The sequence below is a fragment of the Hakea prostrata genome, chromosome 5 (genome assembly GCF_041222555.1).
Source record: "Hakea prostrata isolate BN-2017 chromosome 5, UWA_Hpros_2, whole genome shotgun sequence".
In the NCBI taxonomy this organism is placed as follows: Eukaryota; Viridiplantae; Streptophyta; class Magnoliopsida; order Proteales; family Proteaceae; genus Hakea; species Hakea prostrata.
This window is the reverse complement of record NC_142604.1, coordinates 12,953,566-12,979,722: the sequence shown is the minus strand read 5'-3', so window position 1 is coordinate 12,979,722 and position 26,157 is coordinate 12,953,566. Positions and strand designations below refer to the sequence as shown.

The 26,157-nt window shown below is 36.6% G+C and overlaps 3 protein-coding genes across 3 annotated transcripts; all 3 read right to left on the bottom strand.

Annotated features, from left to right (window-relative positions):
• Positions 1-748: 748 nt before the first annotated feature.
• LOC149015246 (flavodoxin family protein / radical SAM domain-containing protein) lies at positions 749-11,567 on the bottom strand. The gene is given in 9 exon segments (XM_089155742.1): positions 749-1,193; positions 1,280-1,490; positions 1,568-1,725; positions 2,772-2,858; positions 2,986-3,176; positions 5,280-5,379; positions 5,381-5,456; positions 7,088-7,203; positions 10,493-11,567. Coding segments are annotated over 9 exon segments (1,965 nt in total). The 5' UTR covers positions 11,378-11,567; the 3' UTR covers positions 749-1,052.
• An 899-nt stretch (positions 11,568-12,466) lies between these two features.
• On the bottom strand, positions 12,467-19,978 carry LOC149015245 (methyltransferase, putative (DUF21)). Its single transcript, XM_089154986.1, has 12 exons — positions 19,456-19,978; positions 19,107-19,183; positions 18,914-18,997; positions 18,697-18,810; positions 18,443-18,529; positions 18,085-18,224; positions 17,900-17,987; positions 16,392-16,465; positions 15,430-15,620; positions 14,436-14,626; positions 13,511-13,557; positions 12,467-13,347 (listed from the first exon to the last, which is right to left on the bottom strand). Exons 1-12 carry the CDS (start codon positions 19,631-19,633, stop codon positions 13,230-13,232), a joined length of 1,389 nt encoding a protein of 462 aa, XP_089011112.1. The 5' UTR covers positions 19,634-19,978; the 3' UTR covers positions 12,467-13,229.
• A 2,141-nt stretch (positions 19,979-22,119) lies between these two features.
• Positions 22,120-26,036, bottom strand: LOC149015244 (plasma membrane fusion protein). Its single transcript, XM_089154987.1, has 6 exons — positions 25,711-26,036; positions 25,530-25,637; positions 25,317-25,447; positions 24,910-25,010; positions 23,368-23,427; positions 22,120-22,380 (listed from the first exon to the last, which is right to left on the bottom strand). Exons 1-6 carry the CDS (start codon positions 25,955-25,957, stop codon positions 22,296-22,298), a joined length of 732 nt encoding a protein of 243 aa, XP_089011113.1. The 5' UTR covers positions 25,958-26,036; the 3' UTR covers positions 22,120-22,295.
• Between the last annotated feature and the right edge of the window lie 121 nt (positions 26,037-26,157).

Below are 26,157 nucleotides of genomic sequence, written 5' to 3'. Positions count from 1 at the left end.
GTATATGACACACTAGCAATGGAAAGTTGGAACTTTTCCCCTTGTTTGACATAATTTCTTTAGGTATCACAAATATAGATGACGATATAGAGGATGATGTTTCTCAAAGAAATAAAATAAAACAGATGAAATGATAGGTGATGAATCCAGGTTTCGTGTGATCAAAGTATTCTTTTAAAACTCCAAAAATATTTAGAGAACTGTCCTGTTAAGAAGCAGTCGTATGGACAAACTTAGTGTAGCAAAAATGAAGATATTTTAAATAGATCTATGAAGAATCAAATAAGGAACAAGTATATGACACACTAGCTATGGGAAGTTGGAACTTACTCTCCACTTCGATATAATTTTAGTTAGGAATCATAAATACAGAAGGTGATACAGAGGACGAGCATAAAAGTAAGTTAGGAGCAAGCATGCTGGTACATATCAACCCCATCAGTTTGGGTTGGAAGATTTCCCTTTTTCTTCTTTTTCCTTTGGGGGGAACCACCAAATTTTTGTAACAGCAATACACTATCATTTCTAATCTACGGTCCGGAATGGTGAAAACCAGAGGTGGTCATTCAAAATTGTAAATCAAATTTGGAAAAATCAGGAATTCTTTCAAATAGTAAAATCAATGACACGACTGAAAAGAGAGATTCAAAAATAGGATGAAACACCTGCTCTTCCGAACTTTAGGTAACTACTGGATTCATTCAAGGAGAATTGTGGCCTAAGAGAGCACATATTAGAAATGAATATCTGAGAAAATCTACTGTTACCCTTCAAAAGGGAAACATCATAAAGTCATTCAAAATGCAAGGAAAAAAATATTAACATTCACCCAGGTACAGCTCTGATCCAAAGCAACCTGATCAGCATATAGCATTGGGATTATAAAGGTGAACAGATTACAAAATTAAAAATCCAATCAACTAGGATTTGAGCCCTCAAAACAAAATGTTTCTATGCCTTTGCCATATAAAGTACATTTCAACTATACAGAACCAAGACTAACAAAGGGAAAAAGTAGCCAGCCGGTGTTAGTAATAATTCCATCCAAATTTTCACCTGTTTGTTTTATGGTGTCGCTCTTTCTTATAACGAGATTGGTCTGGATCGAAGCCGCCTTCCTCTGCACCATACACAGCCCAGGATGGAGTGGTGGCAATATAGTCCTTGCTACTAAATGGCTTTCCAGAAGCCACCTGCATTTTCAAATGACAATAACATTCATTAAGCTGATGTCTGGAGATCAAGCATGAAAATAACACTAATGAGATTAGCTACAAACCAGGTCATGAAATTTTTCATAATCTATCCAAGTGAACCATTTCCCATTGATCTTAAACTTCTCAACCTTTGCCAAGAGGACACAGCAAGAATGAACATGCTCACAAGCAACTTCATATTCCCCGTTACTTTTAAGGGCTAATGCCTCTGAAAAGGCTTTAACATCAGAATGCCAAGGAACATTCTCCATTGTCAGCTTAGAAGTGGCAGACCTGTCACACAGTTTGTAAGTAACTCAACATGACAATGGCAGAAAAAGTTGCATATGAAAATGAACAAGGAAACTTACGAGCCACAGTAGGTAACACCCTTAATTTCAACAAAATCTGGTTTCCCAATGCTGAAAAAGTCTGAGTAAGCATCTATATCCTCCACATTCCAGCCTTTAACCAAAGTCAAACGATAAACCGTTCTCTGGTCTTTCTCTTTAAGAGCTTTCAGTGAATCCTACAAACATTTTGTAAATACCACAAGATGAGTATGCTGTAATCAACTGTTGGAGAATCTAGGTCGTTAGCAAACTGGCAACAATCTTTTATGGAAATAATGTTCTTTCACGCCATGAACAAAGAGATATCAACAAGGCAACCACAGGATGGCACCATGGTTTGGTGGCCTCCAAGGGTTTCATGATTTCAGGCATGAAATGTATGGCTGACAACCCACCAATCATAACTAGAAGCTCCCTAGTGGCAAAGTTGACCTAATTGATCCAGCTAACAATCAAATGTATCCTTGTAGCTTGGAATGCCAAACGGAACCTATAAATGGACATGTATAAGAAATTCCCAAAAATTAAGAGAGAGGGATAACACGGGTGTTATTGGGAGGCACAAAATGCAAACATAGTGACATCTGAACTCTAAACGTTACAACAAAAGCATACTGTTTCATAGGACTGACATTAGATTGTTCCAGTACCTGATACGCATTTGTTGGGAAGAACATGCAAAGTGGAACTAAGGCTCTGTTTGGTAAAATGTAAATTCAAGAGGGGCTCCAGTACCTCATACACATTTTTCAGAAGAACATGCAGGGTGGAACTAAAGCTTTTTTGGTAAGATGTAAATTCCAGAGGGGAGAAGGGAAGGGGATAAAAAATTGTCATTAGCAAAATTTAAGAGAAATGAGAAGGCAAATATGAAAGAATTTTTTTCCATTATTTTAGAAGTAAAGTGTTGGGCAATAGCTTAGTAAACATGAACAGAAACACACAGAATGTTTTCTAGACTTTCTTAGCTGTGCATATGCAGAAAATGCATCTTAGATATTACTTTTCCTATAACACCACAAAAATTTAATGTAGATTGAGCTGAATCTGTTCCACTTTCCGCTATTTATATCCACTTTAATGCACTTATCTCATGCTATGTTTTCATGAAATATCTCATTTTCCTTACCAGTGAAAATTTCACTTCATCTTATTTCACTTAACCAAATAGGGGCTAACGGTATCAGCTTGCCTGTTCTGTACATGAAGAAAATGAACTTACAAGAAAACGCTCCCAGAAGTCCCCAAAGAGTGGCCTATCAATTGCTTTCAAGGTCTCCTTTGTTGCTGCATCTACACTCACATACAGCTGCATGTATTGGAAAGAATAAGTTGAAGTCATGGTATTAAGATAACTAGGAATAACCATGTCCACTTTCCTAAACTATGTGCATAAGTGCATATGCTCCTAAAGATTAAAATAGAAGTCAACAAACCTGGGTTATAGGCTTCAGCAGTCTAATTTTTTCAGGGAATTGTGCATTTGTTACAAGAAAAGTAGATATGCGCCTTCGGTGGAGCTCATCCACTAGAGAGTTTATCTCTGGATACATGATTGGTTCACCAACAAGTGACAAGGCACAATGCCTTGGAGAGAGACCTTCTGACAGACGCTCCAGCTTTACTCCTGCAGGGAGCAAAAATCTGTATCACTCAGCCGACAAACTAAATAGCACCTAGTCCACTACATAACAGAACAGCTACTAGATATTAAAGTGCTTAGATTTACCATAAAACATACATTAGTTTGCCTACTAATCTTCAATGCCTCTTGATCCTAGATTTTGTGACAAGGACTTCTTATGTTCTACAATTTCTGGAACCACTCAACCACCCAAAGGGGGTGAGCATCATCATAAATACTCACAACACAAGATTCATCGAGAGAGACAGAGAGACCCTGTTTGGATGGACAGTTGGCAAAGTGCTGACCAGACAACAAACCTATTTTGGGTGGAAGTAGGCATTTCCACCATTTTATTGTGCTGTAAGGCTTGGTAATTATTTATTATTGCATAAAATTAAATGCCCTCCAATGCCGAGTAACATAGCACTTTCATAAGCATGCTTGGAGGGAAACAAAGCAGCATCAAGAAGGAAAGTAGAACACTGCCCCAGCGATTGCATTGAGAGTACAATATTATTACAAATAACATTTTTTTTTAATTAAAATACAGATACATTACTAATATTTATATTAACATTATAAACTCTGTTTTCTGATAAGTTCGTTACTCACAAATACCCTTAAATTCCTTCCTGTGCCAAAAGTAACTCTCAACTTTTTACTTTAAAAGGAAAAAGAAAAATCATTAGAAAGGCAGTGAGTTAGCATCATTAAGTTAACCCTCTACCAATATTTACCTTGCAAAACCAGTAGAAAGCACTTTAATTGCTTGCTTTTCCTCTTGCTTTATTCTTATATAACACAATCTTCCCCATCAAGATCCACCTATCTGATAACTTTTCCTGGAAGAATTTGTGATAGTAAAGGGCCACTCCAATTAGGCTTGAACTTGCCTGTGGACAACTAAATTTAAAGTCTAAGATTGTCAGTTTACAGTTAACAGCCTGGGTTGAATAGTCAATTAGTTTGGAGAGAGGGATGATACGCATAAATAGTGAAAGTGGAACTGCACCTTACACCAAGGTAGGCGCATGTAAAATTTCCCTCATCTTAATTAACACCTTTCCATAACTAACCCCTCCATAGTTGTCTAAGCGTCGCCTCGGTGTTGGAGCGCCTCAAATTGGCATTGCCTTATTTTTGGGCAATAAGGCGTCCGTTTTTTTTTTTTTTGAAATCACGAGAAAGATGCCTAATCGAAGGCATATGTTGAAATACTTATCAGATTTCAATTGTAAAGTATCTATTGTTTGAACCTATATGCATATGTATAATGATGCTACATGTGATCAAATGTTAAAATAAAAATAAAAAACAAACAAAATCGAAAGAGAATAAGTTCTTGACTCAAGTCTCACACTCTCACTCTCAATCCTTAATCTCTTTCTCTCTTCCTCTCTTCTTCTCTTCCATTCCCGCGACGACACTCCGGCAAGCAGTGGCCAGCAACAAGCAACTTCTTCTCTTCCTTTCTTCTCGCGACTTTTTATTTAGGACCTATTATGTGTGGTTTGTAGTATGTTGGATGACTTGAGGTAGTCTGATATTAGTTTTCTTATTATATAAGATATGATAGATTTAGAGTGAATGAGATGTACACTAAAAATTTCACTTAAAACGCCTCAACCACCTCAAAAGCGCCTCAGAGGGCACCTTGTCGACTCATCGCCTCAATTAGCCTAAACCGCCTTGCATCGCCTCGTCGCCGTGACAACTATGAACCCCTCCATTATTCTTTTATCCTAGAATTTTTATATTTTATAAATTCTTCAAAGTCTGTCCCTGGGCAATAAATGCTAATCCCTTTATGTCTTTGCCCAACTTAATATACCTAGTAACCCCTTAAATATTCTGGTAAGTTAGCAAACTACTATTTCCTGTTAGAATTTGGTATCTTAATGATTGAGTGTGCCAATAAGCAATCTGACCAGTTTTTGAAACCCTGGATAGGATTACTAGATGAATCCCAAAAACCTCTTAAACTGACCCAGTAATAGTAATTGACCACTACGCACCAAATCTTGCATTACACGCCAAGGAATTAGTTAAACAAAAAGCTTTCAAAACAAAAACATATGCACAACATTAAAACTCAAGGCCTACCAGGGACTCCTTTCATCTGCTTTATCATTTTTGTGTGTTGCTCTATGGCAGCATTCACAATCTCTAAAGGAGGATCCATTTTCCACTTCCAGCTCTTTCCCAACAGGATTTGTGTGGTGTCTCCAACAGAAAACACACTTATTTGCACATGCCAAACTAGGGGTAGACTCCATGCATCTGTTTATTCATAAAGTTGACAAATCAATGAAATCAGCTGCACATTAAGAATATAATGAATAAATACAGTAACATATGATAAACAACAAAAAACCATTAGGATGCAATGTGCTGGAACCAGGATATTTCCCATAACTAGGATATCGTGAAATAAGGACCCAAGTTATGAAAAACAAAGCAGATAAAATGAAATAAGGAAAATCCTTTTTACACCATCTTGCTGAGGTTGGTCACTATAGAAGTCTTTTTCACAACAAGAAGAAGAAACCTTATCCCAACTAAATGGGTTGATTATATGGATTCTCGCCTCCCAATCAGCTCTATTTAAGGCCATACTAGATACAAGGCCTAAGCCATGCATATCCTTTCTCACCGTTTCTCCTTAGGTTATTTTAGGTGTACCCCTAGCTCTTTTTGTTCCTTTGATCTGGATTAAATCACTCCTTTGTACAAGGGCATTTAAAGACCTCTGTTGAACTTGGCATTGCCACCTGAAACAACTTTCTTGTAGCTTATCATTTATCGGAGCTACTTCAAAACCGGCTCTAATATGATCATTACTTACTCTCTTCTTCCTAATTCTACCACTCATCCATCTTAGCATTTTCATTTTTGCTACACTGCATTTATCTATATGATGCTTCTTAACAGCCCAACACTCAATAGCATACATTATAGTTGGTTGTACAACGGACCTATAGAATTCTCCTTTAAGCTTTAAATGTCTTTTTGGTATTCCAAAATGATTGTTTCACAACTCACAAGTAAATAAAGGAATAGAGCCAGAATTGCTTATAGAATACAGTTACTAAATAAGGAATGGCAATTATCAGGTATGACATGAAAGTTTGTAAGTGTTCTCCACACTATGGTTTTTTCTTAAGGTTAATAATTTTGTTCAATATGTGTAGAATTCTAGGTGTACCAAATAAATGTATATATATAACATAAAATGTAATACCATATATCATCCACACTCCTAATTTGTTTGACAGAATTTTCAACAAGTGACAGAGCAGCCCCCAACCATGTCCAATCTCAATTTACAATTTATGTAGAAATGCTTAATATTAGGGAAACAACAGAGAAGCATCTAAAAATTTTAGAAAAGTGAGCGGGAGAAAAGGACATTGGCACAGACGATGGAAATAATTCATAGTGAATGAAATTGCAAACGGTTAAACAAACAATCAGATCCAATTATTACCTTAAACAACATTTCAGTGAATCCCTATACTAATTGATGGAACAATAAAAAAGGAAACAAGAGCAAGACTGAGATCCATAAGAAAATTTTGGAATCCAGCATAATTTGAATTAATTTTTTGACAAGACTCTGTACACAGGAAAATAAATTCATTGGTATGCCTATATATGTTGCTGGAAGTATAAAGCACTACTTAGAAATCCAGCATCACTTAAATTAGTTTCGTAATTGAACTGGACTCAGAAAAAAATGAATTCAAGAAAACAGACATATGTTGCCAGATGTATAGTCATATACTAACAACTCAAAACAAGCCAGACAGAGGTTATGCAAATCATGAAAAAACTATAGGATTAAAGAACAATATAAGGCTAAAGCAAATCATCTACCAATATTAACACTAAAAATGATAATGACAAGTTACCTATGGCTCTCTATGCCATAAAATGAGTGTTTGTAGCAACCACCACGGCCACGAAGTTGTGACTTGGTCCATCTACAAATTTTCACGCCACTATGTGAACCAATAATTTTATACCCCTGCATGGATGATGGCAGGAAAGTAGAAAGTTAATTTAAAACTATCTGGCTAGTTTCATTAAGAGACTAAAATAAATGAAAGAGCAGCAAAGAATGGGCTGCAATCAATAAACATGGCCAATTAACATCTGGAAGTTGACACAAGTGTACTATGAGAACTTGAAAACTCACAAAAGGTCTCAAGGGAGCAAGGGCAGTTCAATTAAATAAGACTCCATGTTGCTATTCTCAAATTAAGGTAAGGTCCCTCTCAAATGGCTTAAGAAGCAACACAAATTGTTACTTTTCAAATTACAACATGGTCATTGACCTTTTTAATATTTCCAGTAAGCGGTGGAGATTTCCCAATCCAAGGACAAGAAAATCTACACTCCATTTTATTTCAAAACTTTGTTAGAGATTTATCAGGAAAGTTCAGAAGATTCTGTTATCTGATTAACGGAAGATGCTGCTTTCTGAAATGTTGAGAACCGATATTCATGGTTAAACCAAATTGATCAGTCTGGCCACCCAACCAAATCAAACCAGGGTCCTAACCTTATGCTGGTTTGGTAGGACATTATAAGTTTATATATTTATTTTGATCTACCTTGTAATATTTTAGAGGGAACTTTCTATCACTTCCCTATATTTAGGCTATATTATCCCCTTTTTCCTTGAAACATGGGGATTTGGCAACCAGGTGGCCCCATAGCAAACCCAGATTGTTGTCTTGACCTTGGATCTTATCAATTAGACTCAGGTGAACATGGCGTTTCACACTCCACAGAGAAGAGTTGAAGCAGATTGAAAGAGGAGAGAGAATAAACGCCTGTCCAGCCAACCATTGAACCAGTGGCCCATGGCCCAACTAGCCCACTTGTCCCAACCCAATCAGCCCACATTCTGTTTAAAACTTGACAACTATGCTGGGTCCAACCCAGTATTATTTCTCAGCATTGTGGTACTTGGATAGGTACTTCTGTTGGAGGGTAACATTTAGCGGCTAAATTTTTGCTAGTTCAAAAGTTGTCTTGGCAGTTCCAGTTAAAGTAGGCTAGTAGTGGTACTTGGTTTTTCCTTCTCTAAGATTTGTTAAATTGCAAAAGGTTTTGTTTCTATTTAGAAGAGTTTCCTAATTAGTTGGTGTGGCATTACTTATTATAAATAATGGAGGTGGATTTCACTGAGTTCAACTATTCAAAAGAGAAGCCTGAATGTGCAACCCTTGGAGTGTGAGAAGGCAGTGTCTCCTGGTGCACTTCCAAGATGGGGACAGGTGAGATAACTCCAGAGAGAAGTTTGTCATGTGCAACAAAGAAATGAGATTACTTCTTACTTCCAGACTAAGGTCTCCTAAACATTAAGCTCAAGAAGGTAACAGGAATGCTAATCCTGTGACAACTTGACTCAAATGGCCTCCTTGGTACTTATCCTAACTCAATAGAATCAAGTTTCTTTTGAGGGGGGAAATTTAACGAGTAACACCTGACTGTTTGGACCAATATCACTGGGTCAGAAACCAAACCTCGACCCAGGTTTTTGGTCTAATCAGGGCTTAGTAGCTTAATTATTCTTTATGTCCTTTATTCGTGTTTTCTTTTGTTTGACTCAGATATGTAGGACTAGGAAATAAGATATAGAGTTTGGATGCACATTAATTAGAGTTTTACGAGTCTAGTTAGAAGTTTTTATCTTACTACCAAACAGAAAAGAGAGATTTAAAATGAAAAAGTACGTTGGGTTGCGCATGTGTGGTTTTATGTCATCCTCTCTCCCTTGCAACTTTGAGGTCCCATCTTATATTTCTCCCTGTTCTCTAACTGGCACTCCATTGCAACAACTAAAACTTGGATTTATAGTTATGATCCAGTGTTACTAAATTGTTACTGCAAGACTTCCATTTTCAATTTCTATTTTTCAGAAGTCTGTATACTTTGTTTAGACTTTGAATTCTGAGATATAATGCAAATTCCAGATACTTCTTTTTTTTTTTTTTCCAACAGAAGTTACTATTTCCTGGTCAATGCCACCTCATCCAACCATTGGGTTGAACTAAATTTAATCCACAGTCATGTGGTAACCTTCAACCTGGGTAACACCCTATCAAATTGTTTCATTGTTGTCTACAATCCCCCAATTCAGGATAGATTTCTGCCCTTTGATTATGGTTTTGTCAAGAATCGTGAAACTATCAGGTTCCCTAAGATTCCATTGCAAGTTTGCAGATTGCAGTGGGTTCTAGTTGAAAAATGAAATTTCCAGCGGTATTGAAGGTAAATGGTGACTTTCTCTCAAGATGAAAAGGATCAGAGCTAATACTTTCTTCCATAGTTGCTCCTTAATATGGGAACCTGTGTCTGCAGATAAAATTGACTGCCCATCTGGCTCATCAACCCTACATTTGTTTCAGCAAACTTTGCTTCCCATGCAGTTCTAATATGATAGTTGCTTAAGGTTTGGGATTGGTGCTCATCTAGCTGATGTTCCCATGTATGTTTGTATAACTAGTATTCTATCTTTTCTCACAAAACAATAGATGCAATGGAGGCAAGCCAATTAGTCTACATTCTATAAATGAGAGGCCTTAGACTAACTATTAGTGTTTGAGTTTCATATGAAAGGTGATTCATTTTGTTGCTGAGTCCTTTGGACAACCCATTTATCTAAAAACTATTGGTTAGTTAATCTTTGTTTCATCAATTATGCTCAGTTTAGGAATTAGAATAACAATATGCACGGCAACCAAAAATTGTTACTCAAACCAGCTTCTGTGAGATATTATCAACTTAGCCTTGTTGCAACATTAAGAGCTAATGGCTTTAAAAAAAAAGGGATCCCATTAGCAGTCATAGTGTGGTTTCATTTATTATTGTCACTATCTAGCAGTATCATTAGGCTGACGCATAGAGGATGCACTAACCCATACCATTTTGTGCATCCAAATATCCAATTCTGTATGCCAATTTTATACATACTCAGCTTCTCAGGTACACTGATAAGTAAGCTTGTGAACATAATACAGGAAACATAAAAATAACTCTCTTCACATAATTTGTGTATGCTTAGCATCTATAATGATCTTTCCAAGTTTGCTGCAAAAGATTTTAGAGGAGTATTATTTATTTTCCAATGACACCCACAAGGCCACAATGCAAATAAACACTGCATCTTTTCAATTCAATAAGAGAAATATTCTGTAAAGCCTTGGAATGAAAAGGCTCTATTGAAAACAGCATTAGACCACAGGCAGTTCCATAACTTTTTGTAGTTTAAGATAAAAACAAAGAGAAGACTACAATCAGAGTACCTGCTTCTCTAGGTTCGCTCTTAGCACTGGAGTCACCATTTCTTTTTCTCCATTCACCACCCCATTCGTAGTCACAGGCACTGAAGATGATTTCCTGGAAGGAGCTTTACCAGCAATATCCTCTAGATCAACAATCCCAGTATCTGGTTCATTATCTTCATTGAAGTCCTCATCCACTTCGTCGGCACTGTCGTCACACTCACTCTCATTGGTAAATATAGAGCCATTAGGTCCTCCATGTTCCTTAGAATCCCCTTTCAACAATCCAACCAACTTCGTATACCAAACATCAAAAACGGCATCCAGGTCTCCTTCATCAACATCACCTTCACCCACGGGCAATAACTCTGAAGCTCCAAGCGCCTTCATCCGCTTCGAGAAATCCCTTGCAACAGCATTAAAAGTCTCACCATATGAACGGCTGCCAACACCGAAAACCGCAAACTTACAGGTTGAGAGGAGTAAAGACCCAACCCTGAAATCATGGGCGCTCTCCGCCAGCCAATTGGAGAAAAAACTAGCGTGTGAAGGGGGTTTGCCATCTTCCCAGGTCGAGACAACAAGCAGAACAAGAGTTTCTTTAGGGAGATCTTCGGGTTCGTAATCTTTAGGATCGACAATGTCGATTGGGATGTTATTTGAAGTGAGAAGATCGAAAAGACGATGGGCTAAGGCTTTAGAGGTCCCAGTTTGAGAGACAAAGATGATCTTGCCTCTGGCAAAACCAGGGGAAGGATCAGTATGAAGGGTGGCGGAGCTCTGGTAAGTCGAGACCTTTTGGCGGCGGAGACGTCGAGATTTCCAGAAACAATAGAAGGTCGAGGCAGAGAGAAGGGCGAGGAGAGCAAGTCGAGCCGGAAGATAAGAGGGAGACTTCATCGTCATTCTGAAATCTCAACCTGAAGTTTGCTATTGCATTTGCTTAAACAATCAGAAGAAGTCAGGCGAAGAACTCTATCACCATAATTGACATTCTTCAACTTCATCGGTTTCCGTCCACGAACAACACTTTTTTTTCTTTTTTGTTGATCAGTAAAACTCAGAGTTCGAATCTGCATGGAGCCATGGAGGCATGGAGCCCTAGTCGCAAAATTTTTATTTTTTTATTTTTTAAACCTAGCTGCATCCGGGTTTTTTTTTTTTATTATTTATATTTTTATTAAGTATATTTCATCTGCATTCCCATTCTTGGGCTTTAATTCAAGTTATTTCAGTTGAAATAAAATGAAAATTTATATTTACCTCTCTCTTCTCCCATAAAAGAAAATTATATTTGCCTTATTTATGGGATTAAAAGAATTAATTAAAGATATACCATCATTTTCTGATGAAAATGCAAAGTCTTTTGATTTTTTTTTCACCTTACCTAAAACTCTGGTACAAATATGAAATACCAATAATTTTTTTGATCAAAAGAGATACCAATAATTTGATATAGAGTAAACTTGCTGAATGAATAAGATATTAGTTGAAGAAAAAAATACAAAATTTAAGAGTATGTAGATAAAGAAAATGATTACATATCTTTAATTTTTTTTTTTAATACAATTGAAGAGGAAAATGTAAAATATAATTTTCTTTATTAGACTAAAAAGCCTTCGAACAAACCTTAGGGTCCAAATGAAAATTAACCCAGATTTAACAAGTGAGGCCACTTGGCAAAACATCATTTGAAAATCAAAAAAATAGTCTTGATTAAATTCTATTAGATTGGTCAGATTTTTTAATTTATTTTTTGAAAAAAAATTCAATACTACCCTGTGACCCCTAAAACCACTACTACCCCCTAGGCCCTAAGTCACCCAGTCTCACATAGTTTATTACTAAAAAAATATATAATCTCTCACATACTTCTATTCATCACTTTTAGTTAACTATCAAAAATGTCAAAATGTCCTTAACTAGATGTGGGTGAAGGAATTCCCCTTCACCCATATTCTCCTCCTTCGCCTGCAACCACACCCAAACCCTTTTGAATGCTGAGAATTTTTGTACTTAAATCATCCTTCTCGAGATAGTATAAGCCCATCCTTGAAAACTAAGTTGGTTTTGTTCTCGTTCATTCTGTGATGAACACCCACAGTTATGTTGTTCTCATTCATCCTCTGTAATTTCACCTTCCTTGATAAAAGGTGGGAGGTAAATTTATCATGTCCATTTCCTCGTAAAAAATGGACCATCCATTTTCTTGTCAGAAATGAACATGATATTAGTCCGAGGTAGGAGGAGTAATGATGAGCCAATAGAGTAGTCACAAGGTCATTTCTCCCGAGGGAATCGAATATGGTGAAGAGTTCTTCCTTTCCCCAAAGAGATCAACCACACATAACTCTAAATTCCAGAGATGGCAGAAAAGAATAAGAATCAATGCTGTAAAATATTTCTGAAGGAAAAGTATATTCCCTGATTATCACTGTTCTTTCTTCTCATTACTTATGATTTGGAAATTCCACACTAGAAAAGACAAAGATACTTATAATACTTACAACTCGTGAGAGCAACAAGTACCCTTCCCCATGACAAAAAAGAAAGGCATATATATGGACAAATTGCAATACCCATCTCCACTAGCTGATACAATATGGCATGCTATGTAAAGAAAGACTCAAGTGGCCCCTTAGCTTCTCTCCTTCACAACTATGATGATATAAAATTCTCAGTAGAGACTGAAAGCACTGCTGTAGTTACTGGAGCCACCAGGACAGGTGAGCTCAGGAATGCTAAGGGGCATCACTGCTCACGAAGATTTGGGTGCTGGAATGGATGTGTAGGCACTTGATGTTAAAGCAGTATCAGGATCTAAAGATGCCGCATTTGGCACTTTTCCTTGAGATGCGTGCATGTTCACCTTTATCCTGTGTTTCCAAGAAATATCAGTCCTGTTGGCATCTTGTATAGCTGCTCAAATGAGAGCCAAAATCTCAAGTTTCTGAAGGATACCATCCTCTTTAACATTGGAGGATCAGTTGACAGATATCAACCATAGAAATGTACATTAAAATCACAAAATATCCGTACCTGTTGTGAACATCAATGTATTCATCTGTTTCATCCAATATCTCCTCCTGACATGAAATATTGAGGTCAATATGGGCACTTTTTATATATAGGGGAAGAGATATTACATATACCATCTGGGAGGTCGAACTCACTACCTCTTCACTAAGAGGTGTTGGTCATTACCAACTAATCAATCCTGTGATGTCAGTTATATTCTCATACTGTTTCACTACCAGAAAGAAAGAAAGAAGAGGGGAGGGTGGGTGGGGAGGACAGAACATATATGATTTAAGCTGTGATAAGAATCCAAAGCACATTAAGACAAAATGAGATTAATGAAGCAGCAGAAGTATCTGAAATAAAAGATACACTTAGAGGCTTTAATAAAACAAAAATAAATAAATAAAAGAATCAACGTTGCTTGACACAAGCATGTGTGTGTCTGTGTTTGTGTCTATATAAATAGGGGCAAAACTAGTAAAGAAGAAAATAAACAGAATACAAGAATCATGACTCATGTTGCATTCCAAATAGTATAAGGGACTAAATAATCATTTATCTTGTCTTCTCATAATGTGGGAGATAGGAAGTATCAATTAGGGTTCTACTAATGCAAGGTTATGATTAATATTATATCTGAATATGAGAAGGGACTCAATAATCATTTATGTTTTCTTCTAGCATCATGACAGCTATGAACTATGTTTAAGGGTTCTAGTAGGAACAAATTTTGTAAGTTCCTTGCCTACTCAAACATGCAATTGAACTGATACCCTTTCTTAAATGGGGTATCATCCCTAAGCTGAACAAATTCATCTTAAATTCCTTCTTTTAAAGACTGTCCCAGTGCACAAGACTATGGCTACTGCAAGAGAGGTGTTTCCATGTTAAATTGCTTCCTTTAAGTTGCACAAACGAAGTGAATTTTCATATTTTGAGTTACCTGTAGAAGTTCCTCAATCACATCCTCCATAGCAATCACACCGACAACCTCTTGATCGGGTGGGATGTCTGGATAGGGAGCATTATCAAGATCCAGAATGCAATGTGAACAACCTCTATGGCCCTTTTTTAGGATTGGAGTAGCTGCAGGACGATTTGTTAACTTCTGATCTCCATCCTTCTTGGCCACACCTGGGTAAGAATCACACAGATCTGATTTAGATCCTACAATTCAAGCCAAAGTAGAGTGTGTAACTATTCTTGCCCTGCAACTTCAAAAGCAAATCAATTGCCAAAATACAAGGGAGCAATGTATTGAATCAACAAGCATAGGCTTGTATTACAGTCTTCAAGCACTGTTCCTGATCTATCTATTAGCATAAACAACAATGAAGTAGATCAAAGTTTAGAGTTCTCCTAGAAGGTGAGGCTAATTCTGAGACTGAAGGATAGAAAATCAAAGTATGCGCATGTATACATACAACCTATACTCACATAACAATAATGATGTACGAGGATTGCTTTTTTCCAAGGAACAAGATGATTAAGGAATATGTACAAATAAGAGTTTCATAGACTGTAAAAAGGCTGACAAGTAATCAACAAGCAGCTCGAAAATTACGATGCCAAAAAGAGAAATATCAAGTCAGGACAGAAGAACAATAATCAAGCAATACTCTTTTCACACAGAGGGGTCTGGATATTGGACCAAACTTTCCACAGAGTTGCTCTAGTGAGATTTTCTAGACCACAAGCTGAGTCAATCGAGTGGAAGGATCATCCCAGTTTTACTGAATATTGGCCATGTGCATTTTGCAACAACGAAGGATTTTCTTATCATCGTCTACTATTGGGTTTGGTATAAAAGGAAAATTCCAGTATGAGAATATGGCATCATAGTAACTAAAAACCTATCCCTAAGAAATCCTAACTCAGAGAATCTTCATATCAATGTTCTTAATAACCAATTATCAATAAGATTAACCGACACTTACCTTCAATTAAAGTTGTTGCATCAGGTTGGGCATTCTGCTTCCTGTTCAATTTACTCTCCATATTTTGCACCAATTTACTTTTCTTTGGTGTCTCTTTTGTCTCGTTAAGATGCTTCACTACTACAGCTATGTGGCTGTGACCCTTCTGAAATTCATTCAGAATATCATAAAGGGGCATATTTTCTGAAACCCTGAAGAATGGACAATGAATTAAGGCAAAGGAATAAATAAGCATATTAAGCATGCATCAGTGATACAATCACTTTTTAAACGGGCCATCCCGCTGTTACTCTTCCCCTTCCCCCCACAGCCAAGAAAAAATACATCTAATATTTACAACTGAGTTATATATTTTTTTTTCTTTTTTTTTTTTCCGGAGGGGAGAGGAATGCGGGCAATTTTGCATTTGTGATCCTAACAAAAAATGAATGAAAGAAAAATCAGTGACAACTAGCAAGGGACAAAAACTAAGTTTTTCAAGAAGCCATGAGTTTCTCAAGCATCTTGCTGAGCCCATAAAAAGGACCCATTGCAAGGATTACCAATCTATCATGGATATAGTCAGTGACCAGCTCAAAGGGAGGGAAAACGAAAAGAATCAAAATCATGGAACAGTTACCATGCTCACGAAAGGGTATAGTAAAAATTGTCAGGTAAAACAAGACATTTACTGCTCATAAAATGATGGCATAAACTATGATCCTCCCAGGACCCTGCTGTGGTGTAAGCATCATGCAGTGGATACAATGGTAGCATAAATACTATATACAACACACTCAATTATTTAGTTGTTTAATTCCACTCATACAAAACCACTGATGCATAAGATTCAGGTCAAAAAACTCACTAGTGGGAACTGCAAATAATGCATGCTGGAGTCTTTCTATAAGAAGCATAATATAAGTTGATGACAACTAATATTTATGATAAAGAGGCAAAAAGAACTGAAACTTCATTCTCACCTTGGAATTCTTCTAATGGGCATTTTCCTCAAAGAAACTGCATCTTTTGGATCAACAGTCAAAAGATTTTTCACCTGCAATTTTGTAAACTAGATGTGAGATAAGAGAGAAGAATATGTCAGTTCTATATGACATCAAGGAAACTCAAAAGCAACCTAGAAAAGATCCCATATAAAGGAGAGCGTCTGAATAGCACCTTCAGTTATGTGCCCCATGTTTTAAAGCATTTAATGCAGTTTTTACAATGAGGGTAAATCTGTCAACTTTTTGATAGATATTGCATTAAATCATTCTCAACTTTCTGCAATACTACTTTACCCCAGCATCAAATAATTTTTTGGGAATAACAGAAGGGGAAAAAAATGGAAGGCAGCCCTAATCCAAACAGAAGCATGAATGACGAAGGAAAAAAGACAAAACACTGTTCACATGGAAAGTGTCATGGCTAATACTTGTCTTGTTTGGGGATGCTTCACAGAAGATTTTGTGTTGAGTGGAAAGAAATTCTATCCTGATCTTGCCACACTTCAGTTTTTACTTTCAATTTTAGAAAATATAATTTTATTTCATCATAATAGAAACTTAGGTGGTTCTATTGTCGGTCTTTTACTATTTAGGATTTTCTATTTTGATGTTCAGGAAGTTTCTACTATAGTTACTTAGCTTTTATTTAGCAGTTTCTAATTTCTTAAGTTTCTATCTTTTTAAAGCTTAAGCAAAGCTATAAATTCGCCCACTCATTGCAATGGAAGATTAGACTCTAGAGGCATCGAATTTGTGGTCTAGTGTTAGTTTTGGAGTCAAATCCATGTTCAAAAGATGAGGTAGCTATGGGTGACAGACCCATGGCTGTATAACCCACCACCGTACCCCCTTTCTTCTTCTATCTGTATTCCTTCTTATCATTTTGTGTTCTTCTTTCATATGTAACTTTGGGGTTGGGGATGGAAGAAGAAGCCAAAAAGAAAAAAGTTCTAGCTTTAATTTGGCCTTCATTATTGTATCGACTTTGGCAGCAATCGATCTCCCGCTGATTTTCCCAGTTCGAAGTCCACTTTTGCATTACTAAGTTTGTTTACATGATGACCTCCCCAGACTCCATAATAGGCGGAGCCTTGTGCATTGAGTACTCCTTTTTTTAACGAAACAATGAAAGCAGGCATATGACCGGATTTGCTACTAATGCATCTTTTCCTGGTTATCCTTAAATTCTTTCCATGGTTGGAGACAGAAGTGTCCATTGGCTCAGGAAAGACATTGAGCAGCTTCTTAGGGCCACATATTGCATAAGATAGATGAAGTTACTGTTTAAGAGGAAAAGAGTATAAAAACATATACCAAAGATTATGCACCAAACCAAATGTGACAGTGTATTTGAAGAATTTTCGATTGCTTCACAAATTAAAAAACTTGTCAAACTGCCCCCCACCCCAAAAAAAAAACCCTATAGATAGAAAGAGAGATAGATAGATAGATAGATAGATAGATAGAGAGAGAGAGAGAATTACCAGGATAACTCCAATTATATTACTTGAATTCTTTGTGTATATAGGAACTCTACTATGACCCTTTGTCATTATTAAATTCAATGTCTCCCTGAGAAGGGTAAGAGGAAAAAGAAACATAAGTCCGAAACATAAAAGGAAAATAACTAAAATGGTAAAATGGACTTGAAGGGGGATTGCAAACCCACAAATCAAGGATATGATCCAGGTCCAACAAGAATGCATTAGAAATGAGGGTCATAGCATCTTTTGCAGTCTTTTCTGTCATTTCAAGAGCACCGGCAATGATGGTAGTCTCATCATGTGTTAGGTCTCCTCCTTTTCCAGCCTAATCAATATAACATACAGCTTTCAATTACATTCCCCAGTCAGAAAAAGAAAAGAACAAGATGCAGGAGATCCACAAACACAAGGTAAATTGATTTCATATCTGACTGAATTTAAAGCAGGAACCAATCTTCAAAGCAAATAATGATTAAACCAGAAGATAAGCTCTCCATAGTCCAAAAGACATTAACATGTTATAATTCATGCCAAGTAAAGCACCTCGTTCCCATGAAAGTCCACAAATGTCTTAAGCTCTGCTCTTCGTAGAAGGACAGCATGCCCCTCACCCAATACCCAATCCAGAAGCTGCAAATAGATAGAAGAAATAAATACAAAACCCAACAGGCAACTGTAAAACTGACAGATTTATGAGAATAATTCGACACAATTGTCATAAAATAATCAATCCATTCAGTGAGAAGAGAGCACATCAATCATCCACATATGCATTCATTTACTATATACGTGCACACCTTACTAATTGGGTAAGCGACAGGGAAGAACAGCAAAAGAAGGATTCGAACTAAGGGAGCCAACTTTGCTCCCACTGCCATGCCATAACGAGAACAGACTGCTTGTGGCAGTATCTGTTACATAACAACACACAAAAATCAAAATCAGCTTACCATGATTCATGAAAAAGTAAGAACTCAAAAAAGCAAAACAATCTCAAGTTCGACAATTTAAAACCTCTCCAAACATGAGGATCAAAGTCACAGATATCACAATTGCTGCCCAAGGGGGCACAAGCGCGTCCATGAAAATAGGAAGGGCCTGAGAAAGCGATCATTAACAAAAGAAACCATTAACAACAACCAAAGGAAAGACCCATCGACTAAAAGTACTGCAACAACAATAGAAAGAATTTACGAAATATTCAAACCTCCATTGCCAAGGAGTTCCCAATCAACAGCGTACATAGTAATAGATGTTGCCTCTTAACCACCGGAAATATTTTTTCTGCAGGAAACCCATCAACCATTTGCATTAATGAGGCAAGAATGGCGTTTCATCTAGCAACAATTAACGAAAAGGGAAAGTGAAGAAAACAAATTCAAAAGGACATCAATTCAATAATTTTAGAACATAGCCCGTCTAAGGGCTTAAATAGACGAAAAAAAGTGAGTCAACCCAGTTACCCAGCTCAATTTTTTTTCTTCTTATGTTACCCAGCTCAAAGATTTTCTTCTTCTTATGTTACCCAGTAACAAGAATGACAAGAAGAATAGTACCAGCGTAGATGCGGTCCTTGGGACGGCCAGACTTTCTGAGGACTTCAAGGTCGACAAGACCAAGAGACATAAGCCCAAGGGTGAGTCCTGCCATCAGACCTGCGAAGCACACCAGCCCAATGATCACCAACAAGTACACAGCGAACGTCGAACCGCAACACGTTACAGTCGTTGCCATTCCTTGTTCGCTGACTGAATCACTAAATTTGATAGAACGATTACTGTTTCCTTGTTATTCTTCCCTTCTTCGGTACTTCTTCCCAGTCTAATTGACGACTCTCTCGATTTGCTTTCTCCGCAAAATCCTAATTGGTTTCTCCTTCGTTTTCTTGTTTATTAAGCGTTTCAACAATCAATTTCGATTTGATCAGAGAAAGAATGGTAGAATTGGTAGACCATCAGGCCTCTAATACTTCTCTGCAAAGTTGAGACTGCTCTCTTCTATGGCTTCTCATCCGAGAATGTCCGTATATGCCAAAGCTTCTTTGGTTTTCACGGGTTGTTGTGATACCTACAATTTCACGAACTATTTAATGATTTTTTTAATTTTTAAAATTTTTTACCAAAATCATTCTGCACTTCTGTGCCACCTCATTGGTCATGGTTTTTTGGTGCATGATATTGGGATAAGACATTTATATAATAGTTTAATCAATTTCTATAAATTAATAGCAATTAATTAAATTTTCCTAATATCCCACCAAAAAAAATCTGAAGTAAAAACAGTTATAAAACAAGGGTTTAGTTATAGCAAATGTTCTTACCTTAGAAAAAAACAGTTTATAGGCAAGTGGATCAATTGCTAATTCGTTTCAAGTCGTTTTATTATTTATTATTTTTTTTGGATAAAATAAATATATTAAATTATCTGTCCCATGTTGAAATATGAAAGTGGAAAGATATACATGAAAAATTTCAGTCACTTCAATTTTTTTTTTTGTTCTCTTGTATTTTGTGAGACATTTATATACATGGACCCCCTTGTTATAAAAAATATTTTATTTTAAAACATAAGAACTCCATTTGGGCTAATTCCGTATATTTGCCTATAATTTTCTTTTTGGTAATATATTTGCCTACAAATTTAATTTCAATCGAGTGTACACTTATAATGCCTTAATTACTTTTAAAAATAACTAACTCAAAATACCCTTAATATTATTATTCAAAATCACGTTTTGTTAGACCACTTTGTACCCTACAGTGAAAGTTGATCCTTCATAGATGAAAAGAAACAATAGGTTAGGGCCTATTTGGTTACTTGAGTCTAGAGATTTCAAAATTTTATAAATTTCAAATTTATGGAGTTATGGTTCATAAAATTAACTATTTAGTTAGCCTAAATTTTTTGAATGAAATCTTTAGATTTATCATGAAAAAACATATATGGAATTATGGTTCAAATATTTAGCACTTTTATAGTTGGGGTGAAATTTATGGATTTCACTTCATACCCATAAATCTACAGATTTACATTTTTAGTGTAAAACGATAAATCTCTAGATTTCATGAATCCAAGGATTCACACAACCAAATAAGTATAAATCTCCCATTTGTGAATTCAAATATTTCAAATATCTAAATTCATGTAACCAAACAACCCTTAAAGCATTGGCACATGAAACAAAAGTATATAAATGATTTGAACTAGACAAATAATTCTACCCAAAAAAATAACAAATAATACTTAAAAATTACGTTGATTATGAATTATTTAATAATTTATCCCTAGTTTAGACAAGACAATTCTCCACTTGTTTTGACATAAAATTTTAATCGAAAATTTTTCTAAGATAATTTTTTCTTAAATTGACAAAATTCAAGGCCTTGGCAGTTGGCACATGAAAGGTAAGCGTTTAGAGGATAGTTATCATTTTTCAACACCCTTCTTTCACTTCCTTGACAAAGATTCCTAATAATATAATGGGAAAGGGGGTTTCATACAATGCTAGATTGCAATTTTGCATCAATAGGAGGGGGAGAGATGAATAATCTAGACTCTAGAGTGCAATTTTCAACACACTTGTTCCTTCTATCAATCTGAACATTGTTCAACTCAACAGGATAGAGGCCTCTACTCTGTGTCTTTCAGTCCCTCTAAGAAAATATTTCAATAAACACGACAAACAATAAAGAGAAAGTATACAATAAAAACAACAATTTTTTACCTCTGGGTCCCTTTAGTGAACCATAAACTAATGTTATGTCATCTTAATGCAATATGTTATGTATGGGTCCCCAAGTAGACATATCTATTAGCTGTTGTTAAGTAAATTCAAATTTCAACCGTGAATGGACCAAAATGCCCCTTAGATTTCTTTAATAAACTGTGTTAATATATGGATCTAAAAAACGATAATTGGCAATTAACCATTAATTATATATAACACAATGTACTAAATAACTTGAAGGGCATTCTAGTTCCTCCATGTTTCAAATTTGAATATACATAACAACTAACAATGTTAGTCTGTTTATGATCTACTAGTAATATATTGCACTAATGGGACCCAACATTAGTTTGTGGTCTACTAAGGGGACCTACACGTAAAAAACTCGAAAAACAAATTTAACAAGAAAGTATACAAGCTTTCTTACAAAAAAAAACAAGAGATATACAATAAAAACAATTTATTAACAAGAAAACATTTCTGCACTAGAACCTTTGAGCACACACACATTCACACTTTCCTGATATAATATAAATTAAAGAATATACAAACAGGGTCATGTTAGACAACCTAATTTGAGCTTTCCTTTAAAACGCAGAAGCATCTGCAAAATCTCAACGCATGTTATACAGTGGAGATATTTAAATGAGAAAGGAATGAGAACTAATTTCAGATCTCAAGACAATCCTTGATACCCTGTTCAAACTTATCCAGAGAGGATATAGTATTCATAAGTGCATCCACAACCTTTTGTCTGCAGCACAGAGATGAGAAAATTGATAAACCTGCTGGTGGTTTCTGGGAAGCTTTTTGCAGCAAAGGAAAGAGGAAAGGATATACCATGTTCCCCCATCAATTCATAATCAACATATTTGCAGAAGTTAGATCCATAAAGTAGGCATGAGAAAAAGAATCATATGAAGTTAGACCCAGAAAATAGGCTTGAGTCAGAGAACCATATGTTCCAGAAAACCACAGGATCAACTTGACCTTCACCAAATTTTGTGTATAAAGGACTAAGAATGATTCTTCATTCCTTCTTCTTGTCTGGTTTTAAACTTGGACACTCAGTGGCACTAATTTCTTACATGATACACCAATGTATTTGGATCACACCCCAACCCCAAAGAAGAACAACGTAAAGCAACTCTTTGGACCTATCAAACTTTCATCCCTTTAAGATAAACAACATTATTTGGGATTAAGTGCTCTCATCAATGCCATACAGACAGCATCTCCTATCTTCAGATATATTTTCAATTTATAGACACATATGCTCACAAAAATACTTCTATGCTTATTTCTGTTCTATTTCAAAGATCACCAATCGCAAAACCAGTCTTTTCAGCAAGTCATACATGAATTATTGGCACATAGATGGGAAGGTTGCTTAAATGGACAACACTTTCTATCAAATGGAACTTTCTGTTTTGGAAGGTAAAATGGGTTAGCTAGACTGATCCACTGTTAGGGATCATGATATGGATTGAAGTGGATTTAGCCTTTAGAGCATTGCCCTGACCACACTGACCCCCACAACTCTGGCACCTAGCCTTTTTCCAGCCACAGTGCCGTGTAAGCAAAGACCTCCCAGCCCACCATCAATGGAGAGGCTTTAGCAGACTAAATCCTCAAAATTATCAGTCAACAATTTAGGTGAATCCACAGTCATTTCATTTTCTTGGGGAACTAATAGAGTAACATACAGGTCCTTCAGATGTCAATAGTTGCTATCATGTACCTGCTAGAGGCAAGTTGAATATCTGTTTTGTTGATTGCACCATTGAGGAAGGCAAAAGAACTGTAATGAGAAAGAAATGAAAAGAATGAAATACCAAAGTATAATCAAGGGATACCCATAAGAAATTGACTGACTAAAGCATAAAATTGATTTAAGAAAATACATCAAAATTATGACTCATTCAATGAAGACTGCAAACTAACAATATGAATGCGAGTCCCACATCATAGTTTCCCCTAAAAAATTTAAAAACATCCAAATATGGAGTATAGAAGAAGAGGCATCAAGTATTAAGAGATGGAAAAATAACATAAAATTCCTTCTCTACAAACAAGTACATTTTGACCTCGCAGTCAGATTTCAGATGCCAGAATGGCATTCAAGAGGCATTGCATTTCCAACATAATGTGAGTCGCATATAAGAAGTAAAATCACAGGAAAAGCTAACAGTTCATGACCAAAAGGGTTCCTTTATTTATTTATTTTATTTTTATCTTAGCTCTACAATCCAGGAAAGGAGAGATCAACACAAACAATGTGTCGGAACACTGCTGATTTATGGCCAGAATGACATAAAAGGAGGTACCCAGTGTGTGAGGCTCGCACCACTGAAATAAAGGCCATATAACCAAAGAATGAACCATCCCTAAATATAAAAATAAAAAATAACAATGACATAATAATGAACAACAACAATATTCATGGAAAGCCCTAGCCTCCATTTGGCCCCGCCCGAGGCATACCTTCGGATTTACCCGTGATTGGCCTTGGATCTTGAGAAACTTTGTAGGTTCCTCCATTTGCGATCGGATTGGTAAGCTAGTGTATTGTGTCTCTATCCATCACCTTTGGTGGGAGCGCAAACTCAAAAGATGGACCTCCAAATCCCGCTCTATAGATAGGCTTTGGCAGACCATCTATTTTGATGTTTCTTCTAGGCTACTAGTTATCCCCCACCCCTCCGTTGATGATTCCCCAAGAAACAGGCATATTGTTGTTACCTGAGGCCTTAGCTCTTCTTTTCGGTCTTCTGCTTAAAGACATGTTCTCTTGTTTCTTGTTGTTTAATATAATTATTTATTCATCCAAAAAAAACAATATTTATGTGTCTTAGCCGTGAATTTCCCAGTGGATGATTGGCAACACTATTAAAATTATGAAATTTGTGCATGTACAAAACTTGGGGATCTCAAAAATCGGTGGCAAGAGAGAGCTGATTGAGATGATCTGTTCAATTAATACTGTGATCAATGACTGCACTACGGAGCAGTCATATACTGCAAGTTGATGGCATTAAATGGGAAAGGGGAAGGCCAAAGTGACTCAGGTAGCAACAGAAGATATGGGTACTTATCACTGAATAGAAAGGTATGGTCTCAGTTGGAGAAGAGTGGGTCAGGTAATTTTCATGGTTGCACCTAAGCAGTAAGAGGTGAGGTGTTGGGTATCCTGCCAAACATAGTCACACCACAAGTAAAATGGTGGAGACATATCCACTGTTTAAATTCCATAGCTTGAACGAAAGATGAAGAGGACAAGTACCTTATGAGATCATCTAGCATAGCTTCAGCTTCCAACTTCACAGGACTCTTGTCTTCAAGTAATGAAGATGCATTATTCACAACCAACTTAAATGTGCACACCTGTACATTATTATCCTCTGGTTAGTCGGTCATATGTGAACTTAGGTCATTATAATAGCGATAAAGACTGCAATTAATTAATAAACAGCAACCCAATTAGCATAAACCAATTCTTTGCTTCATTTCATGAGAGTTGAGAGCAATTCTTTACAAATGAGAAGGAAATGGGAGATAGAAGTGTAAAATAACATCTCCATGCATTTCTTGGCAGAGCAGAAACTGAACCCTGTACACCCCCCCCCCCCCAAAAAAAAAAAAATAATAAATAAATAAAGCTAAATCTTGGGTTAAACAAGGGAACCAAACCTCGACTCCCGTATTAGCTTGAAGGGAAACGAATGAATTCCTCTCCTGTGGAACGCAGTCCCTTGCAGCAGATCTAAGTAATCCCTGGATTTCTCCCAAGTCCACGCTTGAATAATCAAAATCACTTGCCGCTGTTAAACTAGACCGAATTAAACTTAGAGCTACCCGCGAAATCAGAGTAATTACATATAAAACGAAGCAAACGAAACAAACTTAGTATAAGGTAGACATGGCGAAGGCTCTCTCTTGAGGCATCAATGGGAGCCAAAACGAATTTTGAAGCCTGCTTCTTCTGCTCTCTGAGCCAATCCTTCAGTCCTGCTGCGTGGATAATGAAAATCAAAAAGTGCGAGTTCAAAGTGAAAAAAAAATGAAGAAAGGTACAAGTCTGTACAGAATCCGATGGAGAATGCGGCGGCGGGATGAGGCTGATAAAGCAAGGGAGTTGCAGTGAACAGTGACAGTAAAGCAAAGTTTCGGCGAGTGGTTTGGATTTTAGATGAATAGTTTCTCAGCTTTTGCTGGTTCTCTCTCACAGCCGCCTGGGTAGAGTTGGCAGGCAAGAACTTGCGGGGTCTGCCAACTGCGGAGGAGATACGACACACTCCGGCAGCCATTGTGGATCCTCCGACTCCTTCCATCAACGAACACGAAGGATGTAGTTGGATAGCACACACAACATATCCATATGTCTTCGGCACTGACAATAACGCTACAGAAAAGGAGATACCAATAAGTTTGTTTTTATTGGAAATTAAATAAACATCCCTGAGTTACAAATTATTATATTTATACAATTAACATTTTTATATTACAAATATCTCCCTTACGAAGTTACGAC

Bases quoted from the DNA above. Each gene is read 5' to 3' on its own strand.
- LOC149015245 (XM_089154986.1), bottom strand. From the start codon at position 19,633: ATGGCAACGACTGTAACGTGTTGCGGTTCGACGTTCGCTGTGTACTTG. The intron at 13,558-14,435 runs GTAACTCAAAAT...ATTTCATGTCAG, and splicing joins TGATTGAGGAACTTCTACAG to GAGGAGATATTGGATGAAAC. The intron at 13,348-13,510 runs GTACGGATATTT...TTGGAAACACAG, and splicing joins TACATTGATGTTCACAACAG to GATAAAGGTGAACATGCACG.
- LOC149015244 (XM_089154987.1), bottom strand. From the start codon at position 25,957: ATGGAAGGAGTCGGAGGATCCACAATGGCTGCCGGAGTGTGTCGTATC. The intron at 23,428-24,909 runs GTACTTGTCCTC...TTCTCATTACAG, and splicing joins ATGCTAGATGATCTCATAAG to TTCTTTTGCCTTCCTCAATG. The intron at 22,381-23,367 runs GTACATGATAGC...TCTGTGCTGCAG, and splicing joins ATTCAACTTGCCTCTAGCAG to ACAAAAGGTTGTGGATGCAC.